Below are 15,981 nucleotides of genomic sequence, written 5' to 3'. Positions count from 1 at the left end.
TGAATTTATATTAGTTCACACAAACACTCCCATCCCATGCTTTTGTTTCCGGCCCTCCAGTCCAGTTTTAAGAACCCTTGTGGCCCTCGAGTCAAAAAGTTTGCCCACCCCTGCTCTAGACACAGGCTTGCCCAACGAGCGAGAGTGGAGGGGGAGCTTTTTGATTCAGAAGGATGGCTGCAGTAAAGAGTTAGTGTGGGTGGGAAAGAAAAGAAGTGAGTGGCAGGAGCCTCGGCCGTGTGTGTAATGGAAGCATCGAGGTTCTTCCTTCCTAAAGGGAAAGTAGAAGACTTATTTCGTTTGTTTTGCTTCTGATAGGTTCTGTTACCAGTTGATGCTGTAATTTTATTTCACTGCCCTAATCAAATGTTTTATAGTCTAGTTTTGGGGAAGTAAAACATGTATATATGTATATGCAAAGTTAAAGATAGTTGCTAAATAGATTTTCTTTAAAAGGAAGGAATGTTAAGTGCTGGAGAGGCACCTGGGAGAAGGAATTGGCTGAGATCGGGTGATCAGGGAAAGCTGCTTGCAAGTGTAGTTTTTGATTTGACTCTTGAAATATGGTTGGGTTTTTGGTCTTTTTTTTTTTTTTTTTTTTGAAGGATACTGATATTTTCCGTTATGTTCCATAGTACCTCAGGCCTGACAGGTGTCCTGAATAGGGAAGTGTTTAAAGGTGAGCTGAGTTTGCAAAACCATCATACCCTATCACCTACTTGGAAGTTAATGCAACTTGTTTACTCACTAACTTCCTGTCAGCCCTGCAGTGAAGAGACCTGCTGAACTGTGGCGCCTGCTGGACTGGGCAATGTGCACAGCAACCCAGGAAGCCAGGGGTTAGGGTGCTGTCAGCTTATTCTTCCAACTCTGTCTTCAGGGAATAGAGCTGTCACTTGTCTTTGTGTTCATATTTGCAAAGCATTTGGAGATCAATTCAGCATATTTACCATAGCTCTTTCAAGTTTAGGAGAAAAAAATTACTCAAGCTCAGATAGAAAAATAACTAATGCGGATTTGCACAGTTTTTAAAAAAATATATGTTTTTATTTATATGTATATATGTGTGTGTGTGTATATATATATATAATATATATGTATATATATATATATATTATAATATATATAGAGAAGAGAGAGAGAGAGAGAGAGAGAGATATACACATATACTAGTACATTTATATTTTAGAGGGAGAGAGAGAAACATCGATGAGAGAGCATCAACATCATTCAGCTGCCACCTGCACACCCCTTGATGAGGCCCCGAACCCACAACTTGGGCTATGTGCCCCTGACCAGGAATTGAACCAGTGACCTCCTGGTGCATAGGTTGACCCTCAACCACCGAGCCACATTGGCCAGATGGATTACACAATTTTGGATAACAATATTTCATCTTTTATTTTTTCTTTCATCTGTTGTGTTGCTTATTTATTTTATTTCTTTGAAATGATTTTATATAGTATCTCTATATACAAAAGGCTAAAGTGAACCGACTGTCTGACTGACCGGCCAGTACATAGGACGCACACTGGCAATTTAAAAATAAACGTTGACTCGCACATGCACAATACATATAAAGCTCTCGCTGTTGCCAATTGCATGCGTGTGTTTCGATCTGTCATTGATGGATCATGAATTTGGTTGTTTTTGTTGACATTCTGAAGCTGAAAGAAAGCAGTATCGTGGACAGAATATTTCTGAAGACCAACTATTGGCAACAACATATCTCTGAAGCTGAAAGAAGCCTGCATTGTCAACAGAATGCCAGCATTTGCAATGAGACTATTCTAATTATTTTCCTTTCAGTGTGCATGAATCCATGCACCGGGCCACTAGTTTGCATATAATGAAAAAGAATTGTCTTAAAAGTTGAAAATAGGAACATTTTAAAGATACTGTCATGCCGGAAGCCGGTCCATCCTTGCTGCTTGACACAGTCGCTGCAGGGAAGAAACATCTGCACAGCATATGCTTCAAGGGACCTGGCATATATGGCATACTGTTCTTAATATGTTTGCTCCCCTACTTAGGGCTATGGGTTTTAATCAAGGTCACCTCTCTGAGAAAGGTTGTTTTCCCCAGGTGGGGATTTTTCCCCTGGAGTTAGGGATTAACAGGACTAAGGAAGGGAATAAATCATTAAAACCCCTTAACTAAGTACCAGGCGGGTAGGTTAATCACTTTAACTAGGAACAATCACACTTAAGCTACATAATCTTTACTTAGGATAATCTCCTTCAGTTACTTCCTTGTAGTTTTAACAGAACAATAGATTAGTGACCTTGGAATGGAGATAACAAATGCCCTAACCTTCGGAATAGAATGGATAGGATTAAAATCAACTGGTATAAATACAGATGTAACAGGACAATAAAGACAGAACCTGGCTGGAGAACCTGGCTAGGCTGCTGATCAACTGAACGCTGTCTTGTGTCATTTCTCTTCATCGACTCCATCCACACCTTGGGAACCCCTGGACTTGCTGGGGGTTGGACCCCCAACACTGTCATTTTAACAAAGGGTATTTTCTTTCTTCTCCCAAGGTATACTATCCAAATTTGGGATGGATGTGCATTGACGCCACCGATCCAGAGAAGGGGAACTGGCTGCGATATGTGAATTGGGCTTGTTCAGGAGAAGAGCAAAATTTATTTCCACTGGAAATCAACAGGGCTATTTACTATAAGACTTTAAAGGTAAGAGTGTTAGAATTAGTCTCTGTTACTCTGCATGCATTTTTGCAAATACCGTCCTTAGCTGTGACTGACAGTAACAACTTTGCAGACTTTGAAAGGATTATATTTGAAAGTGGTTCATCAACACATTGAAGGTCTGTGTTTTTTAAATATCCGGTTGCCACCGTTTCATGTGCATAAGAGCACTGAAGCATGAAGATTGTTTCAAGTAATTACTTGCTGCATCTTTATAGATTTGGAGGAGCTAAGTGTGTGGCAGCTACTTCCCTCCTCCTAAGATACAGATGCATTAGGAACTGTCTGACAGGCTGATTTATACAATGTAGGAAACCACCAATAGCTCTGATAGTTCTGTGCTAACTGAAAACAATCTTGGTCTTCAGTGTAATGTAGCCTTGATTTAGGTTTTTCCTAAATTTTATTCAGAATTGGGGTTAAGTAGAACATGTTTCTTCCTTTGTGAAATTTTTATTTGCAGACATTCCATTCATTGCTGAGATGAAAAGAAGAAGAAAGTAATTTTTTAGGGTTTGAGGTGAGGTCACAGGTCACTGAATACATCAGGGAAGTTAGTATTAGGAAGCACTGAGTGTGGCTGCATTTCTGCAAGCAGCAGGCCCCTGTCTGTCTCTTGTCATTTCTCTCTGAATGCAAATATGCACGGGTCCTGCATGGACAAGTTCTCACAGGCGGAGTCTTGAGGCTCTAAAGACAGATGATTGTTGCTTTTGGAATAGATATGTTTGCTGAGATTGTTGTAAGGCAAATTTCTCTTTATTCACTGACTTCTATTAAAAATGTCATGGATTAGGGGGACAGCCTATGAAAAAATGATCTCCATGACATCAAAAACTCTAGTTGAGCAAGCATTTAGGATCACGGTCAGTATTGTGGCAGGCTGGGTTTTGCCTGTCTGGTAGCACTAGGGCTTCTGGAAGTTTAGTGAGCATAGCTGCTTAATTTTCCTGTCATTTTTAGACAATTGGATTGTCCTCTGCCTCATACATAGCCACATTCTTGCTTCCAGTCCCTGTAGGAGCGGTATTTTTGTTGTACTTTCTAATTTAATACTTCTGTAGCCCTCTCATTTTCTTTCTGCTGTGTTGTAATAGCATGATTCTCTAGTAGTTATTACTATACAGTTTCATTACACTGGAATTTGAAATTAGATTTAAATTTGATTCAAGAATTTATTGTGTTTCTCAGATTTATTTAAAGTGGGAAGGTATATCTGGTTGAATCAGTGAGGCAGAATCCTGGGGGAGATGAAATGCCAGCAAAGGGATGAATCTGAGACAGTCAAGGAAGGAGAAGGGAGAGCAAGCCCAGGGAGATGTTAGGACACTTTGAAGTTCTGTCATCAGACTGCTGTCTCTGATAGCAAATCTGAGAAACACTGAGAAGCAGGAGAGAGAGTATTTGGGAGAGTGAACTCTGAAGCTAGACTTCTGGATTAGATCCCAGCTTGCTGTGTGACCCAAGAAAAGTTCCCTTATTTGTAAGATATAGATAATAATTGTATTGACTTCATAGAGTGATGATGGTGATTTCTATGTACTGGTAGAGCTCTGTTGTCTAAGAAGTGCTAAATAAATGGAAGTTGCTATTTTTTGTGAGGTGGTATAATATGGTTAGGGGTGAGGACTGTAGCAGACTGCCTTGTGAGTGGATTTTGGCTTCCAGATGTGTGACCTTGAGAAGTTAATTAAACCATCTGTGCCTTAGTTTTTCCATCTGTAAAAATGGAGTTATAGGAAAATTAATAAATAGTTGTTGCAAAGATTAAGCAGGCTGATATGAGCAAGGTTCTGTGATGTGTACCTAGTCTCACCCTAGCACTCAAAGCTGTTAACTGGCTGCGCTGCTGCTATTATTTCCATCCGTATTCTTCTGAAGTAACATAATTCTGATCTTCGCAGACCTCCCCCAGTCCTGACCTTAGATGTTTGCTCAGGGATGCACAAGACCTTTCAGAATTCTTTTTATTTATTTATTTATTTATTTATTTATTTATTTATTTATTTATTTATTTATTTATTTATTTATTTTTATTGCTTAAAGTATTACAAAGGGTATTACATATGTATCCATTTTATCCCCCCGCCCTAGACAGTCCCCTAGCCTCCCCTATCACCCAGTGTCTTATGTCCATTGGTTATGCTTATATGCATGCATACAAGTCCTTTAGTTGATCTCACCTTTCAGAATTCTTACTAGTGATTATCTAACTATAGATTAGGCTTTCTGTGAGTTAGATTTTGTAAAAAAATTACATGTGATGCTCTTCTGGGCTCACCTTCTCAATTGTCACCCTGATAACTGGAAAGTCCCAATGTTGATTTAGTTGGTAATATAATTAAAAAGTATTTTAAAGCTTTAAAAGTTAACTGTTAACCTGCTATCCATTCTTTTCTTCATCAGTTTGACAAATATTTATTGTCTAGTAGGTACCAGGTATTCTTCTATAGTAGTGAACCAAACAGATAAGATCTCTGGTCTCATGGAACTTCCAATTTATGGGGAGGAAGCAAGATAATAGGCAAGTGAGTAAGTAAACAAAATAATTTCAGATCTTGATGAGGGTTTAGAAGACAATAAAATGTGATAGGGACTAGGAAGAGAACTGCTTTATCTCTGGTGGGCCAGGGAAGATAAGTCAGAATGAATTCCCCCCACTGGCATGTGTGGTCAGCCAGCCACACAGAGATGTCTGCGGGAAGAGCAGTCCAGGAAGGGAGGCCCCAAGAGAAGCAGAGATCTTCAGGGAGGAATATGCTAGAGTTTTTGTTGTTGTTGTTGTTTTTACGGCCATTGTGGTGGGAATAAGGGAAAGAATGTTAAATGAGTCTGGTGAGGTGGGCAGAGTCTGCGGAGCTGTCAGAAAGGAGAAAGAAGTATGAGTTTTTAGTCTTCAGTTCAGTTCACCCATTCCAGAATTGAGGCTTCTGACCTGTGACTTTTAAAAGGTCAGGTTGGGGACTAGATTATAGGGACAGCATGGAAGTGCTTTGTGTTCTGTAATTCTGGAGTCTTTTACTTTGACTTAGTGTCAAGGATGGTTTTTGGACCCTTGCCTCTTCTTATTTGGTCTGTTAAAATTTCATGGTTATATTGACTAGTATTTAGAGAAGAGAGTATGCTTGATTATGGTAAGTCTGTCAGAATCCAGAGGAAAAGTTGGAGGAGTTTAAAGTCTTTCTGTTTTTCTGGTTACATTTTTTTGTTAAACATCAACATACAGTACATAAAAAAAGAGGTTGTTTGGACTTTTGACTTTATATTTTTTATATGCACCTTTTATATTTCCTGTGTTTAAGAACAAAAATTTTCGTTTATTATGAAGTTTGACTTATAAAATCTTAAATGTGCTAAGCAGTAAAGACAAAAAAAATAGTACAGAGGTGCACAGTCATTGATTTAAAAAGAGAGATGGTATTTTCCTCTTCATAAAGGTCTGCTATGTGTATCTGTTTTAGTATGAAGTTGGGAAGTTTATAGTTCAATAATATAATCACCTCAGTTGCTACAAATTTTGAAGGTTATTCAAACAAATCACGTTGCTTTTAATTCATCAACTCACTAGCCATTTAGAAATTTTTTATTAGATTGAGGTAAGAACAGATTCTGGTATGGTATTTATTTTTTTTTTGAGGGGGGCATGTTTTTATATTGTGTGTTTTGAAGTGAACAGTTTGTGCTGATATTTAACATCATCCAGTTGCTAGCACAGGGTATACAGGTGGTACCCTCAGAAGCCTGGAGTGGATTGGCCACGGAAGCTTACACTCGGAGTCTGGGAGGAACCTGGAACAGGGCTAGAGGGTGTCTTCACACAGTGTCCTGGTTGTGTTGTTTGGATTAGGAATAAATTGGAAATGCATTTTTTTTCTCACTCCTTTCCATGTTCTTCTTTACTTTGGTTTTATTTAAGTCTTTACATGTTTCCACGAACTCTAATCATTTCAAATATTTTATGATACCACCATTTCATAAATGCGACTTAACAACAAAAAGTCGAGAAGCAAACTGTACATTTGGAACTATAAATGGTTTATTTAAACAAAAAAGCCTGTTCCTTTAATAGAAACATATTTTCTCATCAGAGTGCTAAAAAGTATTTAATGGCTATTTAATTCATAAAAAATCTTATATATAACTCAAAATCTTATGTATTTTAGCTCATTAAAATCTTATACATGTTAGATTAGTATTTTTTTATGTGTGTTTTGTTTGTTTAGGTTTAACAGACTCAAGAAGGTAAATGATAGTACATTGGCTTAAAGATAAGAAAATGGCAGGTTTTAACCATCCGTGGGGAAACAAAGGAAACGGTAGCTTATTTTAAAGACTTTAGAATGTTTTAATATTTGAACTACATAAACTGAGTTTTGCAGAGAATGAAACAAAATAATATTTAATTTTAAAGGGCATTATCTAGAAGGTATGTTGAACTTAGGAACTATGTTGTTTCTAAACACATCTTGTTTACAAACAAGGGCATCTTCCATAACCTATAGTGCAGTGATCTAAAACAGGACGCTGATAAGGTGTATAGTTTATTGGCTAATCTATATACCTTATTCATATTTTGTCAATTGTTGCAATCATGTTTTTAGAGGAAAAGAAAACCCAGTTGCATTCAGTTATAATGTCTTTTTATTAGTCTCTTTAGTTTGCTTTCATGGCCTTCCACTTTTGAGAGAGCTGGTCAGTTATTTTGTAGAATGTCCCACAGTTTGGGCTTCTCTTGTGTTGCATCGGGATTAAATTACATTTGTTCATGTTGGGCAGAAATCCCCACAAGTGATGCTGTGCTCCTTTCTGTGCGTAGTATCAGGAGGCACATATGTCTAATGTCATTATAAAGATAGTTTTTAACTTTGGAACTAGTAAATGTTTTAGGGGGAGATATTTTGAAACTTTGCCAATATTCTGTTATTCTTCAAATTTCTGCCTATAAGTTCCATCGATAATTCTTGCCTGAATCAATTATTACTGTGATGATTACCAATTGGTGATTTTCTAATTCCATTTATTTTTAATTGAATTTGTTGGGGTTATATTGGGTAATAGAATTATATAGGTTTAAAGTGTATAACTATAATACATCATCTATATATTGTATTGTTTGTTCACCATCCAAAGCCGTCTCCTTTCATCACTATTTATCCCTCATTTTCCCTCTTCTACCTGCCTCCTTTATTTCTCTTTTAGTGATTAGTTGGGATCTGCTTTAATGAAGTTTTCCTTCTTATTTATTTATTCGTTCATTCATTCATTCATTCATTCATTTAGATCAGTATGGACTCATTGATTCTTATTTTATTCATAGGGTTTTAGGTAGAATGTTACTTGTGTTGACCCTCTCGGAAGTATTTGAACAGATGAGCCACTGTGAGAGAAACCAGTCAGACATTTCCCTAAATCCTGTTTAGGAGAGTAATCTTTACACTCAGTCTATTTGTTCTTCAGGGTCTTGTTCTAGGTGTATTCAGTATGTTGGTGGTATATGTCCTCACTACTGACATGAAAGTTAAGAATTAATGTTTTAGGAGCATGATACATGTGAGGTATTTTTAGGTATTTCCTTGTAAATTTGTCACGTAAACTCGATGTATGGTACAGAGGGTGAGACGGTGAATTTTCTATGGACCTGAGTAGAGAATTTGAACTATATAAACAGTGAGTTTTGCAGAGAATGAAACAAAATAATAAATAGGTGGTGGCAGTGCACAGATATACCCTGTCCTTTTAGCTTTTCCGTGATGTAATTAGCGGCGACTTAAAAATGTGCAGTGGCATGTAGTTCTTCCTTATCAGGCTTAACTTGCTCTTGGAATCTGAACCGTGCACTGGTAATTAGATTTCAGCACTTCTCTTTCCAAACCTCCTGGTTCTTTCTAATTGTGCTTGAAATTGCTCATCAGCTAGATTTCATGAGCAAAATGGTTCCGGGCTTTTCTTTTTTTCCCGTCTGTAAGGCTTTGAACAGTAAGATTCGCAGCATATGGCAGTTTTGAGTTTAAAGCAGTCAGTCTACTAGATCCATAGATGGCCTTATGGACCATGGAGAGGAAGCGGGCGGGAAGTGAGGTCCTCCCTCCAGCAGAGGGTTCCTTCCCGCAGCCACCGCCCGCCGCCGCAGCGGGTTTCGGAGCCCTTCCTGCCCGGCTGGCCTCTGGCTCGCGGCCCCTCCCTGCCCCCGCCCCACCAACAACCGCCGCTCTGATTGGCTCGGCGCCTGTCTCTTCTCTCCCCGCAGCCAATCGCGCCGGGCGAGGAGCTCCTGGTCTGGTACAATGGGGAAGACAACCCCGAGATAGCAGCTGCGATTGAGGAAGAGCGAGCCAGCGCCCGGAGCAAGCGGAGTTCCCCGAAAAGCAGGAAAGGTAGGAGCCCGCCGCCGCCGCTCCCTCGCCGCTCCGGGCCGGCAGGATCCAGGCCGGGGCGGCGCCCGCAGCTCTCGGTGACCTTTTCCGGACTGACCGCCTGCCCATGATCCAGCCCCCCCCCGGGGCCGCTGCTGAATCACGGCGCCGGACGCTGCGTGGGCTCTTTTCTAACTTGGGGCTGGGATCGGGGCGTGGAAAAGTGCAGGGACCCCAGCGCTGCCCGCAAGCTAGTTGTCACTGCCCCCTCGGACGTCAGGAGAGCCGGACTTACGGGCGGGAGCTGCAGCCTGTGCCTTCCAGCCGTGCACTCCCGGTATATTCTTAGCTTTTTGTGCTATTTGCCAGAGAACGCGTCATAAAATGTGTTTCCACAGTGACATTCCCTGGCCGCGTGTCCACCCGGGGCTGCAGTAAGGGCCGGTCGCGCTGCGGCCGGGCTGAGGAGCCCATGTCCCTCGGAGGGCAGAGCAGGCTGGCCGGCCGCGCACTGCCACTCCGCGCGGGCAGATCGGGCACTGTCACTGCCCCGCGAGGGGCTGGGCCCTGTCACTCCAGGCCGCTGGGCACCCCCCTCCTCCCGCGGGCCGTGCCTTCGCTCTCCGCCCCGGGATGGACCCTGCCACTCTTCCCCACCCCACCCCTCCCCACCCCACGCGGCGCGGCGCAAGATTGCAACACTCTTCGGGGTGGGCTGAGGTCTCAGCACCGCAGATCTTTCCGAAATCAGACAATTAGCAGAATGGAAGTTGAGAGTGTGGTGTTTTGTCACTTTTGACTCAACTCCAGTAGTTTTGTTTTATGATGTTTTCAAGCCAAGGTAAAGCGTAGTCACGCTTACAAAAGGGAGGGGATAATTTCCGGTAGGAAAATAGTTTGGTTGCATATATCATATTCCTAGCTGGCATTTTGACACGTTGTTGAGATTTAAAAACATATTTTTTTATGTGAATTTGTGAATCTTCCATAGAGCCTAGTTTGAATATATGCCAAGGCACAATATGGCAGTTTCTTACTAATATAAAACTCCTTTGTTTTTGCTCGCTTTGGTCTTAAGTAAATTTTTATAGTCATCTGAACTTAGTAATCTGTCCTTTACTCACTATTGTAAAGTAAATTGTGGAAACCATACTGTAAAATCACAACATAAACTTGATTTAGGAAAAATGTAAAAATGATACTTAAAAGTGTAAGCAAGAAATCCTTTTTGATTTTTCCATTACACATTCTTTGTATTTCACACTATCATGAGAATAACTCATCCAGGGGACAGTTTGTGGGCCTTTTACTAAATACATCTTCTGTATTTGTTGAATATGATTTTGCTAATGTTTTAGGTCATTAAATAATTTGATCCTGAATTAGATGATCAGGCTCTAGGAAATTCCCAGGTGTTTTTGTTTTTGCTGTTTTAACTGGGTATTGAGATTTTGTTTACATTAGGCTTAGTGCATAATTGTTTGCAAAGTGTTCACATAATTCATCTTGTTCTTTTATTTAGTGTTCATTTTGTTTTTGAACTAATTTCACCAACCTCTCCAGGTAAGTTGTGATTTGCAAGGACTAGAGTTTGGGGGGAAGGGAAAATGTTTACTCTGCTACTAAGCCTAACTAACTGATGTATTTAAACATATTCATAGCTTAATAGAATCGTCACTCCAGGGCTGTTCTGTTTGGCCTACTTTGGCATGCATATTTAGAACATTTTATTACTGTTTGCTTTCCTTCTTAATTTATCCCTTAATTTTAAAAATCTATTTAGTTAGATTTAGGAGGGGAAAACGGAAAGTAAACTTTTTGTTTTATTACATGAACTTACACATCTTTGAATTCATACCTGCCTAAATTGTTGTTTTTTTATGTTGAGTTACATAGTTCATATTTCTTTTTATCCTATTATTATTTTTATAACTACTCAGGGTAGTAAGCATATAACCAAACTGAATCTTAGGTTTTAATTAAAATACTTGGGTGAGGCTCATTCTTAGAACTTAGTCTGTTTTGAACAGCTTACTGGTAATGAGTCCTGTTTGAACTTTATGACCTAAAGTTTGGAGAGTTTAAATAATGAGTCAAGCTTTTTTTTGTTGTTTTTCAATTAAATACTCTGTGAAGGCTAATTTATAGCTTGCAAAGACCTGAAATGAGAACTTTTTATATGAACCGGGTTTTATATAGGCCTTAGACATTTTAATATCTTTTCAGGTAGTGATGTCAGTGAGTAAATCAACGTAAAGCTCACTCAATAGCAATGTTAACTTAGTATTTCTGAAAGCCAGATGTTGAAGATACGCAACTGACAGGTAGATTGACAGTGGTCCTAACTCCACTCCAGTCATGAGGGAGGCAGAGAAACAAAGGGCTGAATTCTGCGCAGTTCTGGGCCTCAGCTCCTTTGCATGACAGCTGCTGTGCCTACAGCTGTGCATGCATGTGGTGCCTTTCAGAATTCATCAGATCGCTGGGGGATCAGGAGGCGAGTTCTGGGCAGTGAAAAGCCCTGGTTCCTTTACATACAAAGTGGTCCCTTCTCTCTTTCCTTCTGAGTCTCTGCCTTTCATTCTTCATTCAACTGATGTTTGTTAAGCACCTGCCGTGTGCCAGGCACTCTGCTAGGTAAGTACTTCGTCATGGTGAGCAAAAAAGAAGCAGTAACTCTTCTTAAGGCGCCTGTAGTCAAGAGACACATGTTAAGTCAGTAAGTTGCTGATCAGCGCCTAGATGGTTGGCATGGAATAGGCCCTCAATAAATATTTGTTGATTGGCAAACAAAGACGCACACAAACCTGCAATGAAGGAAAAGAACGCAGCGCTGTGCGAACACAGTTCACATTGTCTCTGACCAAGGAGCATGCAGTTTTGCCATGGGCCAGAGATGTACACACCTTGGGCATTTTGAGCTACAATTTTGGATTCTCGGTTTTATAATTTGGTCTAATTTCTTACATGTCTGAGCAGCCCCTGTAATGAGATTGAACATGAGCAGTCCCTTGGATGGGACAGATTAAACTTTTCAGGTATAGAGGCAGGGAGAGTTTTTTAGTGTTAGGTGTCTCCGGTTAATTTAAACCATAGGAAGGTTATAATCTGTGAAGTAACATAGAAGGGCCAAATTTGGATGTATTTGTTACCATCTTCTCCATCTCTGCCTCCTATTTGTTAGTGTGAATTGAACTTGCTTTTTAGCAGTAAACAATGACTATTGGCAAGTGCTCTTTTAGATTATAGTAGAATATAATCACAGAATGTTCTGTTGCCCTGCCCTCTTTTGGCTACATAGGAGCCCTGCCTGAAGTTCTTTTACCCTCAGTAAACAGGGCTTTTGTACAGTTGGGCTTAGTGGAAGGAAAGAAAAACACAGGACCCCTGGGTTTTTACCTGGTAACTGGGCAAATTCTGTCACCTCTCTGGAGCTTAGTTTCCATAGCTTTAAAAGTGGGTGCCATCGCATGGATGGTCCTGGTGCTACCTAACCTCACATGGTTGTTGTCAAGAGCAAATGAGATTATAAAAAGGAACAGCTCTGTGCAGCATGTGAGTCCCTACTTGTAAGTGCCACCAACAATGTGTAGCTGACAGCTATTTAGGTGTTTCTCACCGAGGAATGACTGAGTTTGTGACTCATTTAATCGATCAGTATTTATGGAGCACATGTGAAAGCTCAAAATAAGCAGTGGGTCTCTTCCGCCTCTCTTCCCATGGCTGAGCCTCACTCTGTGCCACTTTGCCCCTTTTGTAGGCCTAGTTCAAACTTATTGACTTTTCCTGTTCACAGCAAATTAGAAGGAAATTAGAAAGGGAGAGTTACTTATAGCAGCAAATAGTTTTATTGCTGATAGCTGGACAGTAAAGAAGACAGAAAGTTTATGAGAAAACCAGTAATGAGTTAAAAGGAGCACAGTTCCTTAATGTCACTTAGCAGGTTCAGGTAATCTATATATCGCTCCGATCGGGACTGGGCAAGATGGCCCTGATCGGCTGCGATCACTGGCCAGGCCCAGGAGCTCCACCCGTGCACGAATTCGTGCACCGGGTCTCTAGTTCTTTATAAAAACTGTAAATAGTCCCTGAGAGTATCAGCTAGTTTATAGTATTTATCTAGGTGACCTTTAGTCACCACAGAACAGTTAAATTATAATCAGCTTAAAAAGAAAATTTTATCTGTTTGTACAATCACAGCCCTTCAAATTAAAAACCTCCATACTGTGACGAACACTCAATTTTTTTTTTTTTTTTGAAATTTACATGTTTGAAGTTCTTTCTTCAAAGGCGACAAAGCCTATAGAAATTTGTAGTCAATTTAGAGAGTAAGGGATCCACATAGAAAATAACTTGATCTGAGGTAGTTTACAAAAAAGAAAGTGCTAAACGAAAGGACTGTTGGCGTTGAGAGAGGGAAAAGGGACCTCTGGGCTGGGAGGGCTGGGAGTCTTTATTTAGACAGGGTGGCAGGATGGGAGCATTTCAGAATGTAGAGCAGAGAGGGTGTCCAGAGGAGCCTTCGGGACTGTGAGCAGGTCAGTGACATGAGGGTGTGGATGATCTCCCCCAGGTTTTAACATGTGCAGTGTCTGCATCAGACACTATTCTGAGTGCTGAAGGTACAGGTTCCTGCTCTCACGGGATTGACATTCGAGAGTGAGGGGAACGGCCAGCAAGACGAACGACAGGACAGGTCCTGTAATGTTAATGAAGTGTGTATGTGTGGGGTGTAGAGGGGTAGCCAGCAATGGCTTTTTGGAGGCTGTGACATGAAGGATACAGGGTGGGCCCCGTCAAGTTCTAGGGGCTGAGAGCTCCAGCAAGAGAAGCTGTTTGGGTGTTACCAGTAGCATTTGGGGAAATTGATTGATGGGCTGGTGCATAGTGAGGGCCACCTAGGAATTCACTTGAGTATTTTTAAATTATGAAACTTAATTTTGCAAATGGACATGTTGGTCTCTTTTCTACTACCAGGCACTGCACTTAGCGTCTGGATTGGTAGGGAATGTTAGAGAGATGGCCCAACTCTCCAGGGGGGAGCTTCTCCATTTTATTGCAGCTCAATGCAGGTCAGACTTAAACTGAGTGTTTCAGTTGATGTTTTTGGGGTCCAGGATAGGGAGGGGATAGTGGGCAGAGGAGGTGATGCTGCTTTGTGGTCACAAAGTGGAGCACAGTGGGGAGGACCTGTGATAAGAAAGTGAGGAGGGAACGGAGGAAAGAGCAACGCATGAGGTGGGGAAAGAAAACTCACAAGGACGTGAGGTCACAGGACACTGCTAGACAACAGGCAGAAGCATATAGATGCAGCAGGAGCCTCCGGTGGAGACAGAGCTTCGTGGGGAGGGGTGTGCGGAGCTGTCGCAAGACACAGGAATGAGCCTAGGTGGTGCTGAATAGTGCTGAGCACTGCCACGGGCATTCCCAGTTAGCCCGTACTGGGGTGTCCAAACCATCTGCATGGTTTGCACCAGCTCCTGCTGAGGACATGGAAATTGGTGAGGTTGGATAACTTGTCTAATTGTCGGTTAGAACTCGAACCCAGGTTTTCCGTGCCTTTTCCTCCGCAGAATATGCAGCTATCTGTCCTCTTCCACCTGTGGTGGGCAACAGCAGTAGAAGTGACAACACTGGTTTCATTGAAAATTAAAATTAGAGAATACATTTAATAAACACAGAAAACAGGTGGGCTTCAGTGGAGTTTGATCTCCTCACCTTCCAGAGCAGCGGACAGCTGTTCCAGGCTCCTTGGCCAAAGCTGAAGAGCAGAGGTCTGGCTGCTCTACCAAGGTCTGGGTGATGATGGCAGACAGACCTGACCCTTCTAGGTGTGTGGTAGGCAGGTCCTCTGTCCACTTACTCACCATAGTTCTTGTTTATAGGGGGTAGAGCAGGGTGTGGGCAGTTGGAAGTAGCGATGTTTCTGTGGAAATGCGGCCCCAGCTATATGGCTTGTGAGAGGTGTCCCCAGCGGAGGTGTCCTTGTCCCCTTGACAGCTCTTGCTGCCTTGGAGTTGAGTGATACCTTTGCTGAGCATTCGGTGTCTCATCTCTTGTGATCGCCTGCCAAGTCATTTGCTGCTACTGTTGCGATCATCTGTTTTTGAAAACGCAGTACAGTTTTAATATTTTTCCAAGAGTAGGAATCAGATTAAATTTTGTAATTCTGCTGTTACTGAATTGCCCCAAATTTAGGTAAATCAGTTGATCAGTATTTTTGTTTTGTACCTTTGATTCTTAATCTTATAACCTTGTTCACAGGCAAATTATGTAGATTAACTAAAATATTCCAAAGCACTTTTCCAAATTTTATTCATATTTTACTGGATGAACTTAGAAAAATCCCAGTGTATTCCATGATTCAGATCTGCTTAAAATATAATAATTGAGTGACTTAGGAAATATGCTATGTTCTGTCTATACCTGGGTTGTTGTTCTGGTTCTCCTGTCCCTATGTAAATTGGAAGGTGAGATTTAGCCTAATTCAGAAGAAAGTTTGATTATGATTATGTTTTCTAAAAGAAGACCCCACAAGATTCTATTGTAGTGAGTTCAAAATAGTTTACTTGATTTTTAAAATTTCAGTTGTAATTTGAAAGTAGAAAAACAATTAGCTGTGCTTTTCTTAAATATGAATACTAGGTTTTTTTTTCTGAATCACGAATTACTTGCTGTTTTTAAAAATCATTGAGTGTTTCCTTGGCAGTTTGACATTTTTGTTTACAAATAAGCTATTATAATATGGGATCGTAAATGTTCATAGGAGAGATACAGAGAAGAGAAGATAGTTTTATATTTGAAGTTGCCTCTAAAGAATTGAGGAATTGGATAAGTACTCCAAGAACGCCATTATGTAGGTTAAAAATGAAGACATTTCTTTCCGTTAAAGGTGTTTGGAGAGCTGCAGCCTC

At 40.8% G+C, this 15,981-nt stretch overlaps 2 protein-coding genes across 15 annotated transcripts in view; both read left to right on the top strand.

The window, feature by feature from the left end:
* Window positions 1–15,981, top strand: part of PRDM2 (PR/SET domain 2) — a 116,385-nt gene that overhangs the window by 46,856 nt on the left and 53,548 nt on the right. For 8 of the 14 annotated variants that reach the window (XR_009452101.1, XM_059691196.1, XM_059691195.1 and 5 more), the window contains 2 exons: window positions 2,547–2,699; window positions 8,962–9,088. The exons of 1 other annotated variant lie outside the window; for it this stretch is intronic. Coding sequence is in view for 7 of the 13 variants with exons in the window: in XM_059691195.1 (XP_059547178.1) it covers window positions 2,547–2,699; window positions 8,962–9,088 (280 nt within the window). In the remaining 6 variants the exon portion in view is untranslated. 5 more of the 14 variants (XM_059691198.1, XM_059691203.1, XM_059691201.1 and 2 more) reach the window with 3 other exon arrangements.
* PDPN (podoplanin) overlaps window positions 1–15,981 on the top strand; it is a 164,182-nt gene that overhangs the window by 117,712 nt on the left and 30,489 nt on the right. The gene's annotated exons all lie outside the window — the stretch shown is intronic.

This window comes from Myotis daubentonii, chromosome 3, assembly GCF_963259705.1.
Source record: "Myotis daubentonii chromosome 3, mMyoDau2.1, whole genome shotgun sequence".
In the NCBI taxonomy this organism is placed as follows: domain Eukaryota; kingdom Metazoa; phylum Chordata; class Mammalia; order Chiroptera; family Vespertilionidae; genus Myotis; species Myotis daubentonii.
This window is presented reverse-complemented; position numbering and strand designations above follow the sequence as displayed.